The sequence below is a fragment of the Motacilla alba genome, chromosome 19 (genome assembly GCF_015832195.1).
Source record: "Motacilla alba alba isolate MOTALB_02 chromosome 19, Motacilla_alba_V1.0_pri, whole genome shotgun sequence".
In the NCBI taxonomy this organism is placed as follows: domain Eukaryota; kingdom Metazoa; phylum Chordata; class Aves; order Passeriformes; family Motacillidae; genus Motacilla; species Motacilla alba.
The window spans coordinates 3,482,842-3,502,806 of record NC_052034.1 but is presented as its reverse complement, the minus strand read 5'-3'; the positions used below and the strand labels follow the sequence as shown (position 1 = coordinate 3,502,806).

The 19,965-nt window shown below is 45.4% G+C and overlaps 2 protein-coding genes across 10 annotated transcripts in view; one reads left to right on the top strand and one right to left on the bottom strand.

Moving 5' to 3' along the window:
- NCOR1 (nuclear receptor corepressor 1) overlaps window positions 1-8,085 on the bottom strand; it is a 55,114-nt gene extending 47,029 nt beyond the window's left edge. For 2 of the 6 annotated variants that reach the window (XM_038158415.1, XM_038158421.1), the window contains exon 1: window positions 7,895-7,955. The gene's annotated coding sequence lies outside the window, so the exon portion shown is untranslated. The other 4 variants (XM_038158420.1, XM_038158418.1, XM_038158419.1 and 1 more) reach the window with 4 other exon arrangements.
- A 125-nt stretch (window positions 8,086-8,210) lies between these two features.
- The window catches only part of PIGL (phosphatidylinositol glycan anchor biosynthesis class L), a 53,806-nt gene continuing 42,051 nt past the window's right edge, over window positions 8,211-19,965 (top strand). For 2 of the 4 annotated variants that reach the window (XM_038158427.1, XM_038158426.1), the window contains exons 1-2: window positions 8,211-10,086; window positions 13,019-13,118. In XM_038158427.1, coding sequence (XP_038014355.1) covers window positions 9,840-10,086; window positions 13,019-13,118 — 347 coding nt within the window. In that variant the 5' untranslated portion in view covers window positions 8,211-9,839. Of the gene's footprint in view, window positions 10,087-13,018; window positions 13,119-13,162; window positions 19,785-19,965 lie in introns of those variants that run through there. The other 2 variants (XM_038158428.1, XM_038158429.1) reach the window with 2 other exon arrangements.

Sequence of the window (19,965 nt, the reverse complement as noted above, 5' to 3'; positions counted from 1 at the left end):
TTTATGGACCAGCCTATTAAATCACACTGAGCAAACTTCATGAACTACAGACCCTTCAAGACACAATGCTTCAAATAGCATAAAACAAATCAAAATTACAAGTCAAGAGTCACATAAGCAAAGCCCTCCAGTGTATTGCTAGCTTTGCAAAATAAATCTTGGCAGCAGTATTTTGTTTAACCAGGTAATCATTAACCTGTTCAGACACCCAAACAAAAATATCAACTTTGCATCCTGGGGATATGCCATACACCAGAAAACACTAATATGCCCATTCAAGACAGGTTGCTAAAAATAGCTCAATGGGTCCAATTCCATATAAAAAGTTATTTCTTTGAATTACTGGACACAGTGCAAGGCTGAGTATCATCTCCCATCTGAAATCCCTGTGCTCAGAACATCGCCAGTAGGGCTGCAAGCTCACACTGCCTTAACAGTCTGGAAAGTCTTCCCTAAAAAAGCACCAAACACTGCCAGAGCACTCATCAGTCCTTCAGTCACTCCTCAGTGTCCACTCATCAGCAAAGTCAAATGACATTTATTCAGATGGCAAAATTTAGTGACAAAGTAAAGAAGTTAAGGTTCAAACTGATCTGCCTCAACCCTGAGGCCTGACTACAAAATTCTGCAGAGAGGGATGGGAGGGGATGGGATGGGAGCTACAAGATCAATAGACAGAACAATCCTGAAAGATAGAAGGTTTTAATTCAAGAACCTACCAGAAGGTTGATGCCTGAGCAGATTTAAGATAATTCTGTGCTTTAAAACTGAAGAACTTGAATTCCAGCTAGAATGGCCAAGCTCACAGATGAGATCTACTGTAAAGTATGAAAATCTGCTGGGCATACCCTCCAAAAGATGAAAAATTCTTTGTGCGATACAAGCAAAAAAAAAAAAAAATTCAAAGGTCAAAACTAAAATCAAAGACAACTTGAGTAATGGTCATTTAAATATGCTCCAGAGTACTGTGCTTCCCATTTCTGCAGAACACAGGCGTCATCCCCAAAGCTCAGGGCCTCTTCCACACTTCTTCTAATCTCTTTTTCACTCTTTTTTCACTCAGTTTTATGTTGCAGAATACTCAAAAGCTTGTAGTCAAAGCACAAGGACATATGCTGTTGGAATGAACAGAAACAATGAATGTATTTTCTCCAAGTTGAGAACAACTCACTGCTGAATTTTCCAAGACAATTCCACATGTGCAAATGCCTTTTCTTCTTCTGTGACAGACAGAACCATAAATTCCCAAATACACCATAAATTCCCAGGAACTTTAATCTCATTCAGTTGCACTCCCTCTACTCACAAAGCTATTGATGGAAAAATCATTATTTCTATCCCTTCTAGAAATACAGCACAAAAGTTACATCTGTAAGGCTGTGTTTTACTACCAACACTGAACAACATTCTCTCCATTAATTATTAACATCATATAAATCAAGCAACAGGAGTATTTGAAAAATAGATGCTAAGAAAAGCCCAAATATCTGAATTCAACCTTTTTCACGGCCTGAAATTTCCATTCATGTACAATATAATCTTATTTCTGAACATCCAAAGCTCTGCAGTGCCTGACATATTCTCCATGGCACATGGTAAACTTTAATTTAGCCAATTACCGACGTGACACAAGTTAAGGAGCATTACAGCTGTCAATTCAAGATGTCACATTGACTCTGCACTAGGAAGATTCTCCATCTCCATCAAGGGAGCCAAAAAATTTAAATGGGTTTTTATAGTCCATATTTTAATAGAAAAAAGATTCCCCATTCACAGGTAACCAGCTGCTTAAAGTATTTCAAGTAATAGTTTTTGAACACTAAATATCAAATAAGTATTAAAGAGTCATTCAGAGCACTTTTTGTTGCCAAAGGTGAGAGTTGGTTGCATCCTTACATATATAATTTACATCCAGACTCTTGCCAAATCTCGATCACATTGTTATACTTCATCTTTAAATAACAGTTTCTTTCTCTCTCTCCTGCTACAAATACAAATAGAATTTCTGCTCTACCAAAATGGGGTTGATCATATTCAGCTGACAAGATACTCCTCTCCTGGAAATTCTATTTTAATCCCTCCTGTAATTTATGATCTCAAAGAAAAGTTGCTAATACATGATTTCAGGGCCCAGGCCATACGCAAGTTTGCTGCATTATGGAGGGGAAATAACAGGAAAAACTAAGATCACATCAACATCTTTGGAAGTTTCTGATCAATTACCCACTTGCCTACCAAAAAATAATATAAAAATAGAGGGATGATGAGCACATCCACTTCCAATAAGAGTCCAGATCTCCAGCATCCGCTCACCAGTTACCACGTAACACCCTGGGACACAGAGAATCCCTGAGGGAGGAAAGCTCCTCCTGGACTTCCATGGAGGAACAGCTCTTACACCCTGCCATGGAGCTTATCCAGATCTCTTCTGCCAAGGAGGGTCACAAGAACACCAAAATCAGCCAAAAGAGGTAGGAGGAAGTCCTCGCTTCAGAAATGGAAATTAAGGATGTAGACATTTCCTCGACTAAAAATACCACAGAGCGATGACTTAAAACTGAGAAGGGTACAAACATTACAGGGTTTTCTTGTTTTAAAAGTATGTCATAGAAACAAAGATAGCTTCTTTCCTAAAAACATTTTCCAAGGAACACCAGATTCCTGGTTGTCCCAATATGGTAAACAGCACACAGTTAATGCACACCATGAAAAAATTTCATGAGCCAAAGAACCCAAATCTCCAGAACTGAATGTCCAAAGCAAACCCTACAGAGCCCAAACACTGCACAGGGAAGGACTCACACTCCCAAGAGGAAATAGGTTTTTTCTGAGGTGACTCCAGCAGTTCCCAAACCCCAGCCATCTCCCTCACCCCTTCTGAAGGGTCCTATCCCTGCCACAGGGTAATTCCACTGGTTCTGAAACATCACCCGGAGCATTCAAACTGCACCCCGAAAACTGCAACGTGAAACAGAAACCAGCCCGGGCATCCTCCAGTGCAGCAGGCAAGAGACTCAAAAGGTGCTACACAAACCACAGCGAGAAGAACTGCAAAAAACCTTCCTCAGCAACTCATCCTCACTCACAAGTGTCCAGCAACTCACTGAGGTTTGCTCCAATCCACCTCTTCGCTCACATTTCATCTACGACTTAGAAACAGCCACATCTCAAACTTCATATGCATCACACACTATGCATAAAATATTCTCTCAGAACAACCATTTTTCTTCTCCTTTTTTGGACTGAAAGTGTAGACAGCTCAAGAACAGCTCCTGCACATGAATTTATTCCTTCACTGTTAATCCACCTGCAGGTAAAATTCCTTTTGACATCACCTAACAGCCAAGAAATTCTGTGGTCACAGTTTCAAGTTTCCAGGATCTTCTTGTAGTTCACTGATTATCAAAAGTGGATCTGCAGTGACAGCTTTTAAAAACAGCTTTGGTTTGGAAAAGGAAATATAACTTGACTAGTCCATACTGACTAAATCCACAAACTATGATGGATTGTAAGAAAAAACACTTCTAAAGAAAGGGTCAGGGCAAACCAAGTATCAGCCACATAATTCCCCTCAGCTGACTGGGTTCAGATAAAATCAAGTCTAGATTTTAACTAAAAAGTACAGAAAGGCTAAAATAACATTTTTTTAAACTGTATCTTAAAAACAATGACTTGTTCCATTCTGATACTCCACAGGAAATGCACCGGGGCCTCCTGGAAACAAAGTTTACTGCCACTACATTTAGGATTACATTTAAGATACTCTATTTCACAGGAAATGCAACAATATATAAAGAAATAACTCCCATTGGGAGTGGTACAACTGCCTCCAAGCCACAAAAAAAGGCAGGGAATGAAAGAGATCTCGAACTAGGAGTGGTATAAATAATCCTTTAGATCTGGAGTAACAAAACCCAAAACCAACCCAGAACTTCAAGGTTCTAGATATGTTTAGGTCTGATCTTTGAGACTGTAGAGAAACATTAGCACCTATACAAATAAAGGATAAAATGGAACAACTAAGTGATATTTATTATGACAGGTTCTGGATACAACATTCCAAGACAGCTAAACCATGAAGTTGTAATGATTATATGGGAGAATTCCCACTTTACAAACATCCCTTCTCTGCAAACCCAGCATTTCAGACAGAATTAAAACAGAACAAGAGTTGAAAAACATGAACCTGATGAAACAAAACTCTCTGGGGTATATACAATTTTTTTGACTTACAGTAATTCATCATTTTGCCCCAAAATACTATTAATGAGGTGAAGAGTGCAGCTGCTCTGAAATCATACACCTGCCTCGTTTGCTGAGCAGCACTTGAACTTGTCATGAACTTGTGCGTTAACTCTGTGCACTGACAAACAGGACAGGAATCAGTCGGTTTTGCAGCTGATTTATATTCACATTTGTTAGCCGTGTTCCCTGAAACGTGAACGCATTTTAATCCCTTCAGGAGAGCATTTGCTCCTGCAGGCAGCCGCGGGCCGTGCCCAGGAAGCCCAGCAGAGCTGCACGTGGAGCTGTGTGCCCCACAGGCAGGGAGTGCTCTGGGCTGTCTGCAGCTCCCACAGGACAAGAGCCCTCTGACACGGTGAGGACACCAAAGAGAATTACCCAAACGGCCTTTCCCTGCAGCACGAGGCATGAGCAAATAAAGCATGTTTTACACTGAACATCATCCCTCCTCGTTTATAGGCGTCCTTTTCCTCAACACCTTTGTGACTGTATTTTCATTTTCACTTTTACCCAAGAGCAGTCACTCAACACACACAGAGTTTTTAAGTCCTGGACAACAGTTTGTCCAGGAAATCTGCATGAAACATTCATTTCTGCATTTTTTTACTGCTGAAATTTATGAACAACAGGATTTTTTCAGAGAGGGTTGATGCGTCTTAGTACCAAGAGAATATCTTAAATTTTGCAGTAACCTTTGCAATCCTGAACAGGTGAAGCTGCTGACTTCAAAGCCACAAAGACCAACATCTTCCTCGAGCCTGAAGCAAAAATAAAGGTCCATGAAGACAGTCTGGGAGGGGCAACACTACGAGTGGTTTAGATGTAGAGCTGGGCAAGGACATGGGAATATCTCTGAGGATACTGGGAAGAAACACAGCTCCAAGGTAAGACTGAGCCCTCTGTCTCACCCAGCTCACCGAGCAGAGCCCCAGCAGGCCCAGCTGTGTTCAGCAGAGGGTGGGAGAGCGCCGAAGGAGCAGGGAAGGGAAAGGGAACCTCACAGCAGTTCATTACTAGAGGGAGAATCACTGAAGGAGAGAGACACTGAAACGGAAGATACATTCAGCACTGTCCTGGCTATTTGCATGATTTAGAAGTATCACAAAGTAAATATTTACAGACAGCAGTGCTGCATAGGTCAGAATTTTTATCTGGACCAGTTGCAGTAGGGAGTGAAGGTACCATGCTCAGTTAATAGCCCAACATGGAAACACTGATTCAGATTTGACTAAAGAACATAAATGACTTGAAGAGCTCAAGCCTGGCATCCAGGAAACGTTTGCTTGCATTATGAAACCACTGTCTGGTTACAGGTCTGTTCTTGAGATTGTTCTGTGCTGCACTGCACCTGCACGAGGAACAGACCCCTTCCAGCCCCAACAATTGCTAAAATCCTCAACGTAAGTCACTACACACACCGGAACTCTAAACAGTATTTTCAATCAGCCAAGAAAGCCTTCCTTTAAATCATTTTCTAGGCAAAAGGCCATACAGAGGAATAAAACATTTCACCAGAACTTTTGCAGAGAGCTTTGAAAGAGTATAAATTTCTTATTTATAAGAAATATTGTTCTCTACTACAGGTTTTCTTCAGTTGTTTTCATGCATTTAACAGCAGCTGAAGCAGAGGCAGCTTCCCTTCCCTGCGAGCATCTCTCATTCATGCTGCAGCTGAGAAATGAAATAACTCAGAAGATGCAGTCAGAGGAGCACAAGGACTGTGCAAAGGGACCTGAGGGAGGAATTGGAAAGGAGATTTAGGGTCTGTCCCTACTTCTACCACAGTTTTTGAGGGAGTTTTGTAGATCCTTTTAGATGGCAAGGAAAAACATGTCTGCCCCGAAAGAGCAACTAAAATGAGCGGTTGTAAGAGACAAAGTGTATTCAAAACAAAACAGCAGCAGCACAACGTAGCAAAATGAATATATTCTGACTCTGTGCATGTCATTTCAGCCTGGAGAGTTACTTTTAATTGATGGCTGCAATGATAAAGAAGCTAGAGAGAAGCAACACATGTGGAAGCAAACACTTGTAACATCCTCTCCACGCGTTAAAAAGCACATTATAACTCTGAGAAAGAAGATTCCAAAACGCTGCTCTTTCCCTCATTTCAGCAACAAGTTTAGGTATTTTAGTGACCAACATCAAACAGTGTATTTCAAACAAATTACCCTGCACATAAATCACAAAAGAACTCTCTTTCTTCAGCAGCCCATACCATATCACAAAGAAAAGTGACGTAAAGAAAAAATTAACCACGCTTTCACAAAAAAGGGTCACTGCAGTTGGCTTCTTTCCCCTGAACTTTTGAATCCCTGGGCTAAGCACGAAGCTCTTTCATCCCTCAACGCAAGCCACCACATTTCAGCTAACTAGAAATCCACTTCAAATATTCCAGACTTCCTTTCCAAATGTCAAGGTTGTTTAGTTAATCAGGAATAACAACATTCTGCAGAAAAAAATTCCAGTGCAAAACTGCAACAGAGCCGCACGGTCCTTGTGTGCAGTGACATAACTGTGTCCACTTCTTCAGGCACTTACACTGTGCCATCCCACTTAGCACCAGCAGCTTTTGTTACAATTGCACTGGATTTTACCTCTCAAATCATCCTGCCTAGGATAAGAATCCCTAGCTGAGCTCAAACAGTTCATAACTATAGTGCTGTATGAAATTTAATAAAAGAATACTGCCACAAAAATCAAGACTAGACATCCTCACTGTAGTAAGTTGTCCCAGGTTACACCAATATTTAGAGTCATGAAAAGGCAACAGACTTGTTCAAACCATATCTGTGAGACACCAAGAAGCAGATTTTGGACAACACATTGTTCACAATATCTACTTGCTTACTTGAGCCTGTCTACCACTGACAGTTCATACATCCACCTCGAATCCTGCCTAACTGCAACCGACTTGATACGCACAGCTTTTCTAAGTACAGAAAAATCAGCAAGCACGAAGTTCTTTACCATCAAGTCAGAATAATTCTAGCAAAAGCCACTTCCATTGTGCCCTGCAGCAGCCCGGAGATGACAGAAGCCGGGGATGTTTACAGGTCCCATATGAATAATTCAGCGTCAGCATCAGCAACAACTCCCCGGCACTGACAGCGGCCGCGATGCTCGCCCGACACGGAGCTGTGGCCGCAGCACATCCTCAGGAACTACCGCGCTGCTGCCCGAGCCTCCAAGGGGACGATTCTGAAGAACTGACCCTTCTTTTAATTTTTTTTTTCTTTTTCAACTTGCACTCCTCCTGCCCACAGCGCAAGGATGAGCACCCAGCACGGAGATGCTCTGGGATTTCTGCACAAACTTCCCAGCGAGGGCCAGCGCTCGGTGCCCCGCCATCCCCCGCGCCCCCTCAGCCTCAATGGGGGAGAGCCCCGCGGGCACCGGGCGCACCCGCCCCCGATCCGCCAACCCCCCGCACCCCCGGCAGCTGCCCCACGGGCACCCCCCGGCTCCAGCGCCCTCCCCCCAGAGACCACAGGGCTCCGTCCCCGTGAGGAGGGAGGGGGACGGGATGGCCGGGCCCCCGCCTCTTCCCCCTCCTCCCCCTCCTCCTTCGCCGCCTCCTCCTCCTCCTCACAGCGGAGGCGCTCAGCCCACTGCCCCCGCGCCGCCCCGCCGGGCTCCCCGCGCTTACCGAGGCGCGGCGCGGGGGCGGCCCGGGCGGCGGGTGCCGGCGGGTCCCGGCGGGGCTGGGCGGGCGCGGCGTCTCACCTCACCCTCAGCGCCGCCGCCGCCGCCATCTTGCCTCCCCTCCCCCGGCCCCGCGCGCTCCGCCCCCTCCCGCCAGGTCCTGCCAGATACCGAACAAGCCGCGGCGCCGCGCCTCGGTTCCTTTCACCGGCCACGGTGGCTCTCCCCTTTCTCAGACTGTGCCGGTGTGTGATGAGGCACAGGCAGCAACAGGACGAGAAGGGCTACCGGAGAGCGCGGCGGTGGGAGACCGGGGTGCTATGCCCCTTCCAGGACCGCTGGCCGGTGCGGCGGGGAGGGGCCGCTTCCCCCTCCCGCTGAGGGCCGGGGGGGGCGCGGCCGCCATGAGGCGAACGGGGCCGGGCCCGTGAGGGGCTCCCGGGCTCGGACCGCCAGGGAGCTGCAGCGCCCCGCCGGTCCCCGCCGGACCGATGTTAATTGGTAATAACCCATAAGGGACCCGGGCTGCGGCCGTGCCGATGAAGGCGGCCTCGGGAGCCCCTCACGGGAGCATCGCCCGGAGCCCGTCCGGTCCCGCAGGGCTCTTCCCGCCCCGTCCGCGGTGCTTCCCGCGCTGTCCCTGAGGTGGGGCCCGAGCCCCGGCGACGAATGACTTCAGAAAATGTGAGAGAGGTTTAGATCTCGTTAAATGTCTGTTCATTCCTCCCCCGGAATGAGGAGTGTGTAACTCGTTCCCTGCGTTCTCAGGAGTTTCAAATCTGCACGGCGTCGTGCGTGCAAATGTGCAACTCAGGATGTGCTAAAATCACAAATGAATCTCTAATCAGGTTTACTATGGGAAAGATACAGCATTAGGCGAGGTTAGATTACTTCATGGTCACAATTTCCATTAAATGGAGAAGTCGTGCCCACATTTGCAGGATGGGTGCCCACACAATTGCTGGTTGAGACTGAAAAAGCTGGGGCTCACCCTGTGGCAAGCAGGATCGCTCAGAAAACACGTGTTGTACCAAGGGCTGGGTTATTTCAGTGGTTAAAAGTGCCACGCTATGGTGACACGGCACATCGCCCTGCTGATGTTCACAGTCTCTAATCCCAACACAAGCCAATGATTCTGGCTTGGATTCACTTGGAAGTTAAAGGTGTCCAAATAAGGGCCAGGGAAGACCAGTCAGGCATACACCTGCTGAGGTCTGAGCTGCTCCTCAGAACTCTTCTAAATTGAATTCACTTTTTCTGCTTTAACCCACCCAGCTCCCACACTCCACCATTGCTCTGTACACTTGTCTTCCATCTTGCCTGTCAGGAAAAGCAAAGTATCCACGCCATCGTGCATCTGACTGACTGTGTCATGTTTATTTTAATGCTTCCTGTCTCCTCCTGCTCTGCAGCTTTCTCCAGTGGCTGGCTTCACTTCTAAACCATACCCAAAAGTTCCCCCCGTTTGCAGCCACACTGGGGATAGCCCACAGAACGTGCCTGAAGTCAAGCTCCTCCTGCCCTGCTTTTGAGCTTCCCCTTAACCCACGTCTGTTCCACAGCAGGATAAAAGGTACCACACGCTGAAAAGCTCCACTCGTTTCCCCATTAATCACAGTGGAGGTAGCGGCAGGGTCAATACGGCTCTGGCCCAGGGGCACAGCCGGTGCTCAGTGCCCACCCTCGGGCCCCGCTCTCGGCTGAGTCCCGCCAGGCCTGCCCAGGGCAGGGTCCCGCTCGTCCCGGGCGGCTCTGGCCCAGCAGCAGCGGGACACGTTTCCCCAGAGCGGCGCGGCCCGGGCCCCGTTTCCGCGGCAGCGGCCGAGCGGCCCCGCCCCGAGGCGGGCACAGGAGAGCCGCGGGGAGGGTGGGCCCCTTTCGTGCGGCGGAACCTTCGTGCGGCGGCCGGCGTTTCCCGGCGGGGCGGCGGGCGGCGCGGGGCGGTCGCCATGGCAGCGGGCCCGTGGTGCTGGGGGACGCCGGCGGCGCTCGCGCTCCCGGTGCTGCTGCTGCTGCTGCTCGGGGGCGCGCGCCGCCTGCGCCGGGGCCGCGCCGGGGCCCGCGGGGGCGCGCGGGGCGGCGGGCGCGCGCTGGTGCTGACGGCGCACCCCGATGACGAGGCCATGTTCTTCGCCCCCGCCCTGCTCGGCCTGCGCAGCGCCGGGGCCGCCCCCGCCGTGCTCTGCTGCTCCGCAGGTGAGCGGGGGACCACCCACGCGCCCACTCCCCACGGCCCCGCCAGCCCCCTGGGCGCGGGGAGGCCGCCGCGATGGCTTCCCCACGTGTGTGGCCTCGCGCCGTCCCCGGCCGTGGGGAAACTGAGGCACGGTGCGGCCATGGCCCGCCCTTCCCCGTGCCTCGCCTCCCCTCTCCTTTAGAAGAGCGTGTCGTGACGGAGCAGAGGGGAACGTGCTCAAATTGAAAGTTGCGAGGCTGAGGCGCTTTCAGGCTGCGTGGCGCTGTCAGTGGGCTGTCAGAGGTGCTGTTCAGCACGGCCTTTCGCCATCTCCTTGTGATTCCGTTGTCTTGCAGAAGACTTGTTTGGATGGTCCCGTTTTAATGCCGCGATACATCCTCTGTAACACATCTGAAGCGGCACTTGCGTTGCTATCCGATCATGTAACAATAGCCCGGAAGGGAATGCGAGGCCGGGCTGCCCATCAGGGCTGGCCTGGAGGCAGCATCGATGTGTCTTCATTTGCTGCAGACAAATGTTTGTTCTCCAGGATGTCCGGGGAGGTGCCTCAGCCTGTGGGGTCTGTGTCGTGCTGCTTTAGCTTTCCCTCAAATCACTTTTTCCTGAGTCACTGGTATAATTTAAGCTTGTTTATTTATTTTTTCATGCCTGACAGGAACATGGAAATCAGAGTATCCCTTTGTAGCAGCCTCTTACGTATTTTAGAACTGTTATCTGCCTCTTCTGCCTTATCTTCTCCAGACTAAACAGCCTGATTACTTGCAGTCTTCCCTCATAGATCATGTTTTCTAAACCTCTAATCATTCTCATCACTCTCCCTTGGACTCTTCCTTTGGTTCATGTAATTTTTGGAAGGGCAGTGATGACAAACTGGAAGCAGCACTGCTGCTGGGGCTGAATGGAGTGGAGAGATTCTTACAGGCCCCACTGTTTGCCCAGAACAAGAACTTTTCACAGCACATGACACTTTTGTGTTCTCTTGATCCGCTGAAGCTCCAGCTTGTTCTGCTGAACTGACACCTGAGCAGTTATTCCATTGTTGGGGTTTCTGTGCATAAGAAACAACCTCGTTTGAGTTGATCTTTCAGACCTTATTGCAGTTCCAGAATCCTTACACTGAGAGCTTTGGGAGAGAGCCCCCTGTGCCTTTGGCAGCTCCGGCCAGTTCACTGCCGACATTTCTGTCATTTCCAAAGCTTTCTGTCCTGAGCACACAGGGACTGAGCTGTTGAGGTCCAGTGGTTTGGTGGCTTCACTGATGGCTCTGCACCTCCCATTGAAGATTTAGTGCAGAGCTTTCAGTGTCTCTGCTGAGGGACAGAGGTCTGTGCATCCCATTTGGCTTCTCCACAGCTATGGGGAGATTACTGAAGTGCAGCTCTGCCATTTCAGTTTTGGGGACTAATACACTGCTGCTGGTAGAGAACTTTCCAAAGTAGTGTTGTGTTTATTTTGTTGAATTTTCTCTTTACTCCTCATTCAGTGGCATGACACATTCAGTGTGTTTGATGTTTCCTTCTAGGTACTTTCTCACTTGTAAGGAAATGGAGGGGAGAGCACCTTTATGAGCTAAGAGATTTTTATTTTAAAAGCCTCTGATTAGTCTTGTGGGTGATTCAGATGGTTCATCCTCTCATTGTTTGAGTGATTGATGACGACAAGTGAGTTGATCAAAGGCACTGCAAATTGTTAACACTGAGACAAAATCATTACTTAAAAACCATTGTACTTGCAGTTTTCAGTTATCAATCAATCTGACTTAGAAATGAGTTAGAATTACAGCACTGGGAAAAAGAAATCAGTCTTTGACACGCTGAATAATCTTAGATTGAATTAATATCTCAGTCTAAATGTGCTTTGCTCTCTGTAGTAGCTGGCTCTGTGTGAGTGCTCCATGGATGAGGTCCAGCAGCATCAGCTGTTCAGCTGGCTTTGCTCTCAACAGCTGCCCATTCTTTCTGGTGAGCACTGACATACTCCTGATGTCCTGACACATTTCTGCAGCTGTGGAGCTGTTTCTTTGAGCTCAGCAGAAGTCAGGGATTTTGAGAGCAGTGGGAGCGTTTGGATAAAGCATCACCTGCGGTCTGCTGTGACACTGCAGTGCAGCAAAAGCTCTTACCTCCCAGCGCCGTGTTGGTGATGGCCTGGTACAAATCACTCTGAAATGAACCCTCCTGCACTCACTCAGTCATTGCAGACAGGCTGCAGCCTCCAGTTCACCCTGCTGCAGCTGGAGCTGGCAATCCAGGGTTCATCCCACCGGCAGTCACTGCCAGTCTCCCAAAGTCATTCACTCACAGGCTGTGGGAAGAGGCTTTTTTCCTTCTAGTTATTCTTTCCCTCTCTGAAAATTTTACAAAGCTCGCTAGTGATGGCTCAGATTGCAGCACTGCTCCAGAGAAATGCTAGATTTAGATGACTCACACCCACAACAATAAAAAGTTCTCGTGTAACTCAAGACAGCTGACTACAGACTTGAATCACACATTAATACTCAACTGTATTTTTTTTCATTTTATTACTTCAAAGTTAAAATTGAGTTGCAAGCATTGCCCTGCATAGAGCAACGTTCTGGAAGGGGCATCACAGCTCTGGCAGGGACTTTGCATGGCTGATGCCAAGAAAAAATAAGGGAATGTCAGGGCAAGATGAGAAGAAAATAATTCAGTGAAGAAGGAGCCAATGTTTTAAGATGATGAATCTCATTTCTCTGTTAGTTGTTGATCTCTGTTACAACTTTTCCCAGCTGCCTTTATCTTGATTAGGTTTTCTCTCTTCTTTTGCCTCTGTAAGTTTTGGCAGTCTTGCCATAAAGTTCTGCCTTAAGTTCTCTGTGAATGGAACAAGGAAGGAGATGCTGAACTGTTTGGACCCCTTGATCTGAACCTAATCTGAGTTAGATGGTGTTGCTGTGTTTGCTGTTTTCAGGAAATTATTACAATCAAGGAGAGATTCGTAAGAAAGAGCTGGAACAGAGTTGTTGTGTGCTGGGGATTCCTGCTTCTGATGTCACAGTCATTGATCACAGGTAACTGGTTTTCCTTTCCAGTAGAATTCCAGTTTTAAAGGGGGTTGAAGTTCACTTTCAGATTCAGGAGAGCTGACTGTGATGTTCTAAAAAGCCTTGAGGAATCTCAAAAAAGACAATAGCAGATATTTTTGTTGATTCTTCTCATAAATCGAATGAATGCAGAAGAGAATTCTTTTGCATTATGGGGATCTCAATTCCTAGGTGCAGCTCTGTTCATCCAGCATTTAGAATAATGATGACCACACCTGCTGGGATCTGGCACGGTGTGTCTGGGCAGCGTGATCACATTTTGTTGTATAACAACTGCAGACAGACAGGAATTCTCTGGATTGCCTGGGGCAGGTTTGTCTGTAGGTGGTCTTTGCAGGGTTAGTGTGGAATTATTTACAATCTGCTTTAGTCCTGGCTAAAGACAAAAGTGAACTGCAGTACTAAAGACAGTCCACAGTAACACGACAGTAAGATTCTTCAAAATTAAGAGCCATGCAAGATCTGTTTTTCTGAGGTGTGGTGTTGTTTCAGATGTGTGTAGCTGCAGAGGGTGGCAAAGCTGACACTTCTCTGTGCAGGAACTCTCCTCTGGGAGGGTGATTTAACACTTTGAATCAGTGAAACTTGGAACTAATGTTGTAAAAGCCTCTCAAATTGCCCAATCACTGTCTGTGTATAAGATCTGAATGAGACACTGATTGCTAGGAAACACAGTACAAGTGGTTGTTTCACTTGTAAACAGCCATCACACAGCCCATAAAGAATATTTCTGTTTATGAAGAAATAATAGCAACATATTGATTTAAAGGCACTCCAGCTAGAACAGTCAGAGCTGAAAAAAACCTCTGGCTCCAGGCAGGCCCTTTTCCCATGACCATATTTTCCCTTGAGCTAAGGCAGCAGAAACCACAGTCCAGAATATGAATCTTTTTGAGTTCTTTGCTTTTTTTAACTTTAGATTTCTCTCCAAGTTTTCAGCTTGCTGAGGCAAACAGCATAAAAGTTGTTTTTCCTTTGGAATGAAAAGAGATGTTTCCGTTCACTTCTCATGAGCTGGCTTTGGGTAACTGCAAGTTCTGTAGTACAAGCATATGACAATGCCCAAAACATTCTGGGGAGGAATAAGGAAAAAGCTGCTCAGCTTTGCTAAGCATAAAGTCTGCTCAATGAACCATCTTTGACATTAAAGCCCTGAAGCCACTTGGCCTTTTATCCTGTGAAGCAATGTGAGGCTGGCTGGTGAGCGATGCAAGTTCTAATGCTGCTCAGTCACCCCACACTCGCAGCCCAGGGAGCTGCTTGTTGTCAGGCACTCTTTGGAAGGTGAGGGCCATTTCAGAGACATCTCTTGGCTGATGCCTCTTTCTAACTTTATTACTATTGCACACATTTCTGTCCTGATCTGTGCTCCTCCCCTGTGAAGGCAGTGCCTGAAATGACAGAGCCACAGCTGGGCTGGAATGTGCATCATTGCTCCAAGAAGCAGGTTTAGATTTGAGGTCTCTGAGTTAGATTGCTGTGAGATAACCATCAAACTCTTGAAGTTTGTTGTGCATTTAGGGAGTAAATGAAGTGAAGTTCTTGATGAATTTTGCTCCAAGCTTGTTTACACAGTGAAGTGTGTTTGCAGTGCATTATTTACTGTGCCATAACTCACCATGAGGATGCTCTTTATGAAACACATCTGTGGATCAGGTGTTAGCAAACTGGTAGAGGATCAGGGTTCATTTCTAGACCACACTGAATTTCTAGTGTAGCTGATTTTTAGACACTGTTTTCCAGTGGTTTAGACAAAACACTAGGACTCAGGGTTCTTGAAACTTACTCCAAGTTCTTGGATTCTCTAAGGTCAATAGTTTTCCTGTGTCTCTCAAGACTTATGTAATTTACAGGTTATACAAAAATATTTGCTGGTATGGCATTATGTGGAACTTGCTGAAGTAATTCATTATTTACCACTAGATTTCAATGTAAATTCATGCCTACAGAATACAGCTCAGGAGGCTGTTCCTCCTTAGCATTTTAAGATCAGAGCCCTTTGGCTCTTTTGTTCCCCGCTGAACTCTTCAGAAGATGATTTGCCATCAATGTAAAGAAGGAGCACATTGCTCTGGGAGAGCTGCTGGCCTGCTGCCCATCTCCCATTGCTTACACAAACACTGCATGCTTTACATTAGCCAAGCTGCAGCTTTGTGTTTTGGTAAGGAAAGCCCAAAGGATTGCAAGGTCTGGATCTGCTCCAGCCATTGTAGTGTGCAGCTGAGTCATGCTGCTTCCTCCTCTTTGTGTGATCTACCAGCGAGTGAGTAGAATCTGCAAGATGTAAAAGGGGAAATAGATTTTCAAAGCCAGGTGATTGACTTGCTCTGTCATCTCTCTGGGCGGGCAGGTATAAAATCAACATGACTTTTGGGACTGTGTGGGAACTTGTGAAGAGAAAGCTTCAGTCAGCCTATGATGAAATCTGTGCTAAACACCAAATCCTTCTTAAGCAGTGCCTTGTCTTAAACAATGCCTCTCTCAATTACATCCAGGATTCCCAGCAGGACCAGTTCAGTCTCTATCACACAACTGCTCTGCCTGGATCCTTCAGGAGCTGTGTTTGATGTTGCCATTGTGCTTGTTATCTCACTTAAAGACAACTCAAATCTGCACAAATATGGCCCCAAACTGTACCCACATTTCAGCCCTAGAGATCTGAGATCACCACACATTTCCTGCAGAAAAGTTCTTTTCTCTGTGGGACATGTCCAGGAGTGGGAAGGGCAGGAATGTCCGGGCATGCACACATGTTCCAGACTAATTTAGATTTGAGCTCTGGACTCTTCCAACTTGTGACCACTACAGGTCAGGCACCAGATTTGCAGAGGTGTTCCCTGAGCTGCCATGTCATTATCACAGCTCCCACACTACACCAACCAGCTGCATTTAGGGGACAAAACTTTCACAATCCACTTTTGTTACCATTCCCACACAAGGCTTAATGCTTGGAGCAGCCCAGCTCAGAACTTGGCCTTGTGTTGTTCAAAGTTAATTTCTGGACTGTAACAATTATTCCTGCTGCTGGGTAAGGGAGGAGTAGCAAGAGAGTGAGTTCTGAAACTCATGTAAGATAAAAATCACTTCATTAATTATATAAATGTTAATGTGAACTCTGTGCTTTTGGTATATTTTTATCTCTTATGTGCATTAACAGCAGATTTTCCTGTGAGTTAAGCTCCCATTTACAGTGGCCACATCTGCCAATGCTCTGGCTGTCTATTAGTCTGAAACATTGCACATAAAGAGGAGATGATTTCTGATCTGCCTTCTCTTTCTGAAGAGAAGCAGATAAAAGAAAGCCCAAATTATTATTTTTTCTAATGTGTGTTTTGGGTTCATGGAAAGATAAATATCAGATGTTTTACTGTGGATTCTGAAGCTTTTGTGCACAGTTGTTCTGGACAGAAAGTAAAACTGACTATTAGCATCTTTAATATGACAGAAAATATTTGGCCTAAGTTTGCACTGCAAAGAAAATAATAGCTGAGATCTGTGTAAACTGGAAAATTTTCCATTCACAGTCGGACGCTCACGGCAAACAATGTTACATCTCTTTCCAAGTTTCCATGGAAATTGCACTCCCTTTGCTTTTTTATTATTATTATTTCACTGAAGTCCAAAAGGGCTCTGATCAGACACTGCACAGCAGAGAGGACATCTGCCCATGCACTATCACAGGCTATTTTTATGAGGCTGCAGAGAGGCTCAAAATCTTTTTTTTTTTTTTATGTAATAATTCTGTGCTGTTGGATTCATTTTTTCCTCCTATAAGATAAATAGGCTTTATTGCACTTCCTCATATTTAACTTCTAACAAACTTCCTTCCATGACCTCCCCATGACAGAGAAATGAGTCTGTAAGGTCATGGGAAAAATATATCCTTAAGTAAATAGTGTGTGTGTCTGGTTGTGGTGATCACAGAGATACAAAACCACTCAGGCCCTTCAGAGAACAAAATATATCACTGGAAATCTGAGCCTTTTTATTAGAATTTAGAAGTGCAATCATTAAGTCCACCCCATTGATCCAGTTTGGATTTGCTGTCCTTGGGTTTATTGATGAGTTTATTGATGAGGGTGCTGAGTGCACAGAGCTGTGGGAGCCTAAAAAATGTGTTCATCTTACTTATTGTGTGTTTCTGTCCCAAAGGTGGTATTATTCCCTAATATTTCTTCTTTCCTGTTCTATTGTTTCATATTTTGGGATCCATAGTTAATAGTTTTAATTCTGCTGGAGTAATTGTGGTAATGAGTTACATTTTGTCTTCCTAAGTTCCCCGTGGTATCATAGTTTGACATTTTATTTTATTGCTAATTCTAAAAAGCTGATCTGTATGCTGATTCAAATTGCTGCCATGCTTTATTCTGGAAGAGCTGCATATTTCAGGAGTGAGCGATGGGATTTTCTTAATCTTCCTTATCCCAGCAATGCTGTAAAGGCCTTTTTTTTTTTTTTTTGTTCAAGATTTTCTGTAATTAAGAACGACATCTGTGAGACCAGAAATCTGACATGTAAATTGATCACATGCTCAGTGTGTGTTGCAGGGAAATCAGCTACATCCCTTGAATCAGCCAAACACACTCAAAATCATGCTGAACACTAACAAGCTTCATCATGACAAGAGGGCACTTTGTCAGTCAGGTGGGGATCTTGGTATTTATCAATCTGTAGCCAAATTTCATTTCTGTTTAGTGTAATTCTGGAAATGTAAATTGTTTTCTTTCTGAGAAGACAATAAAAGATTTGGCCACCTGTTTATATTTACATTTCTAAATAGATAATTTTTTCAAAATGCTTTCTTACGTGGCAATTCCTGCTGGCATTTCAGGACCTCAGAACACTTTATAAAAAGGATTATATCAAAGTCTGCCTTCAGGCATCTGCTTTTATAAGTGTTCTCTATGCAATAATTTAAGAGGAAATTCTTCTGGGGGTTGAGCTGTCTCACAGCCCTCCAGGAAAGCTGCTTTCTGAAACAAAGCCTTGTATTGCACTAAGTTAGATTTAGCTGTTTTGTCCTGAGTTAGATATTTTTGTCAATAAGGAAATCTGCCCTTTTCCCCCCCTGGGGCTGCCCTTAACCAGCTCCTTCCTCAGCTTTCCAGCAAAAGGAACTTCCTTGCTGTCCACCAAGGGGGAAGGGGAAAAAGATCCTTTCAGTGCCAGAGGGCCCTGGATTCCCTCAGCAGGGCAGTGAGCAGTGGTGCCTTTGGAAACACTCAAGGATTCTCCCTCAGATGTCAACAGGGACCTGTCCCAGCAGGGATTGATGGAGGGGAAGGGCCTGGCCAGAGAAGCCAAGGGCTCAGAATAAATGCAGGGGGAAATGAAGGAAGTACAGCTAAAGGACAAAATGGTTTATGGAAATCAAATCAAAATACTCTGCAGTGAAATTTATACTTTTAATTCACGAGATGATTTTAGCAGAATAAAAACTATGAAATACTGATCTCAAAACATGAAAGATGAGAAGAAGGATCCCAGCCATCCCCTGAAGCTGATGAAAGTTTGATTTGACTGAAAAACCATCAGCATTGCTAAGCTTATGGTAAGAAAAGAAATAAAGCTGTGCATAATGGCTGCATTTCAGGAGTCTGGGGCTGAAGACAGGGACATGCAGGAGAACAGGAAAATGCATTACAAGGATTTTTTTTCTTTTGTTCATTCTTAGTTCACTCAGAACTGCCTTTTACTATTCTTTCATAAATTATTTTTGAAAGTCCTCCACATACATTAAAGACAGGCATCATCTTCAGAGCAAAGAAAGCTCCAAGGAGCCATCCTGGATTTGCAGATGGTTCTTGTCCCAGCTTTGCTGTCTCCTGGGAACACAGATTTCCTGGCTGGGAGCCATTCTGTCACTAGAACACTTGTGTCCAAGCAGAAGGAAGTGTCTTTGAGTTTGCTGATTTCCTGTTAAAACATTTTGAGTGGACTTTCTTCATGGTTCCAGGAAGCTATAGAAAGATACAGTCTTTAGATTAAAGCTATTTTCAACAGCTATACCCAGGAGTCCCCTTTTGAGCACAGCAAACTACAACAACCTCTTTATTTTGCTGGTTACATGTAGAACAATTCAGTGTGTTTTGCCAACACTGACCCTGAGGTACTAATGGACAATGACAGGCACTTTCCTTTTGCTTCTGAAGGTTCCCTGCTTTGATAGCCCAGCAACATCTCTGTTAGTCCCTCATTTGAACCTGCAGCTGTTAATTATAAGCAGACACAGGTCTTTTTTCAGGGAAATGCTTAACTCTTACCCTTACAGAGTAACAATTATATCAAATAATCACAGCCATTTAAAAAGGAGGAACAAACAGAAAAAAATCTAGCAGGGATTCTGCTTAAGCTTTTGAATCTCTGCATTCCTCCAAGCTTACTCAGGGAAAATATATTCCTATTTCTGCTGGGAATGCTCTTAAAAGCCTTCTCACAATAATGGATCGGGCATTAATACCTTGATCACAAGAACTGTGTGGTTTCTTTGTGGATTCTCATCATCTTATTTTAATTGTAGCTGCAGAAGAAAATGCAAGTACCTCAGTTAAAGTAAATCTGTGAGATCTGAGGCTGTGACATGCTTTGGAAACATCATCCTCTGCATCTGCAATGGGCTTGCATTTTCTGCAGGTAATTACTGTATTGGAAAGCAGAGGAGAGGATTTGCAGCCTCTCTTGGGCAAACTCCTCCTTGGGATCCAGTCTGAAGAATTTCAGTTCCATCACTTCCAGTGGGGGTTGGCCATTGACTTCAGCACACCCAGGAATTGTCACTGGAACAGTCAGCAAGAGAAGACAAAGTCTTATTAAA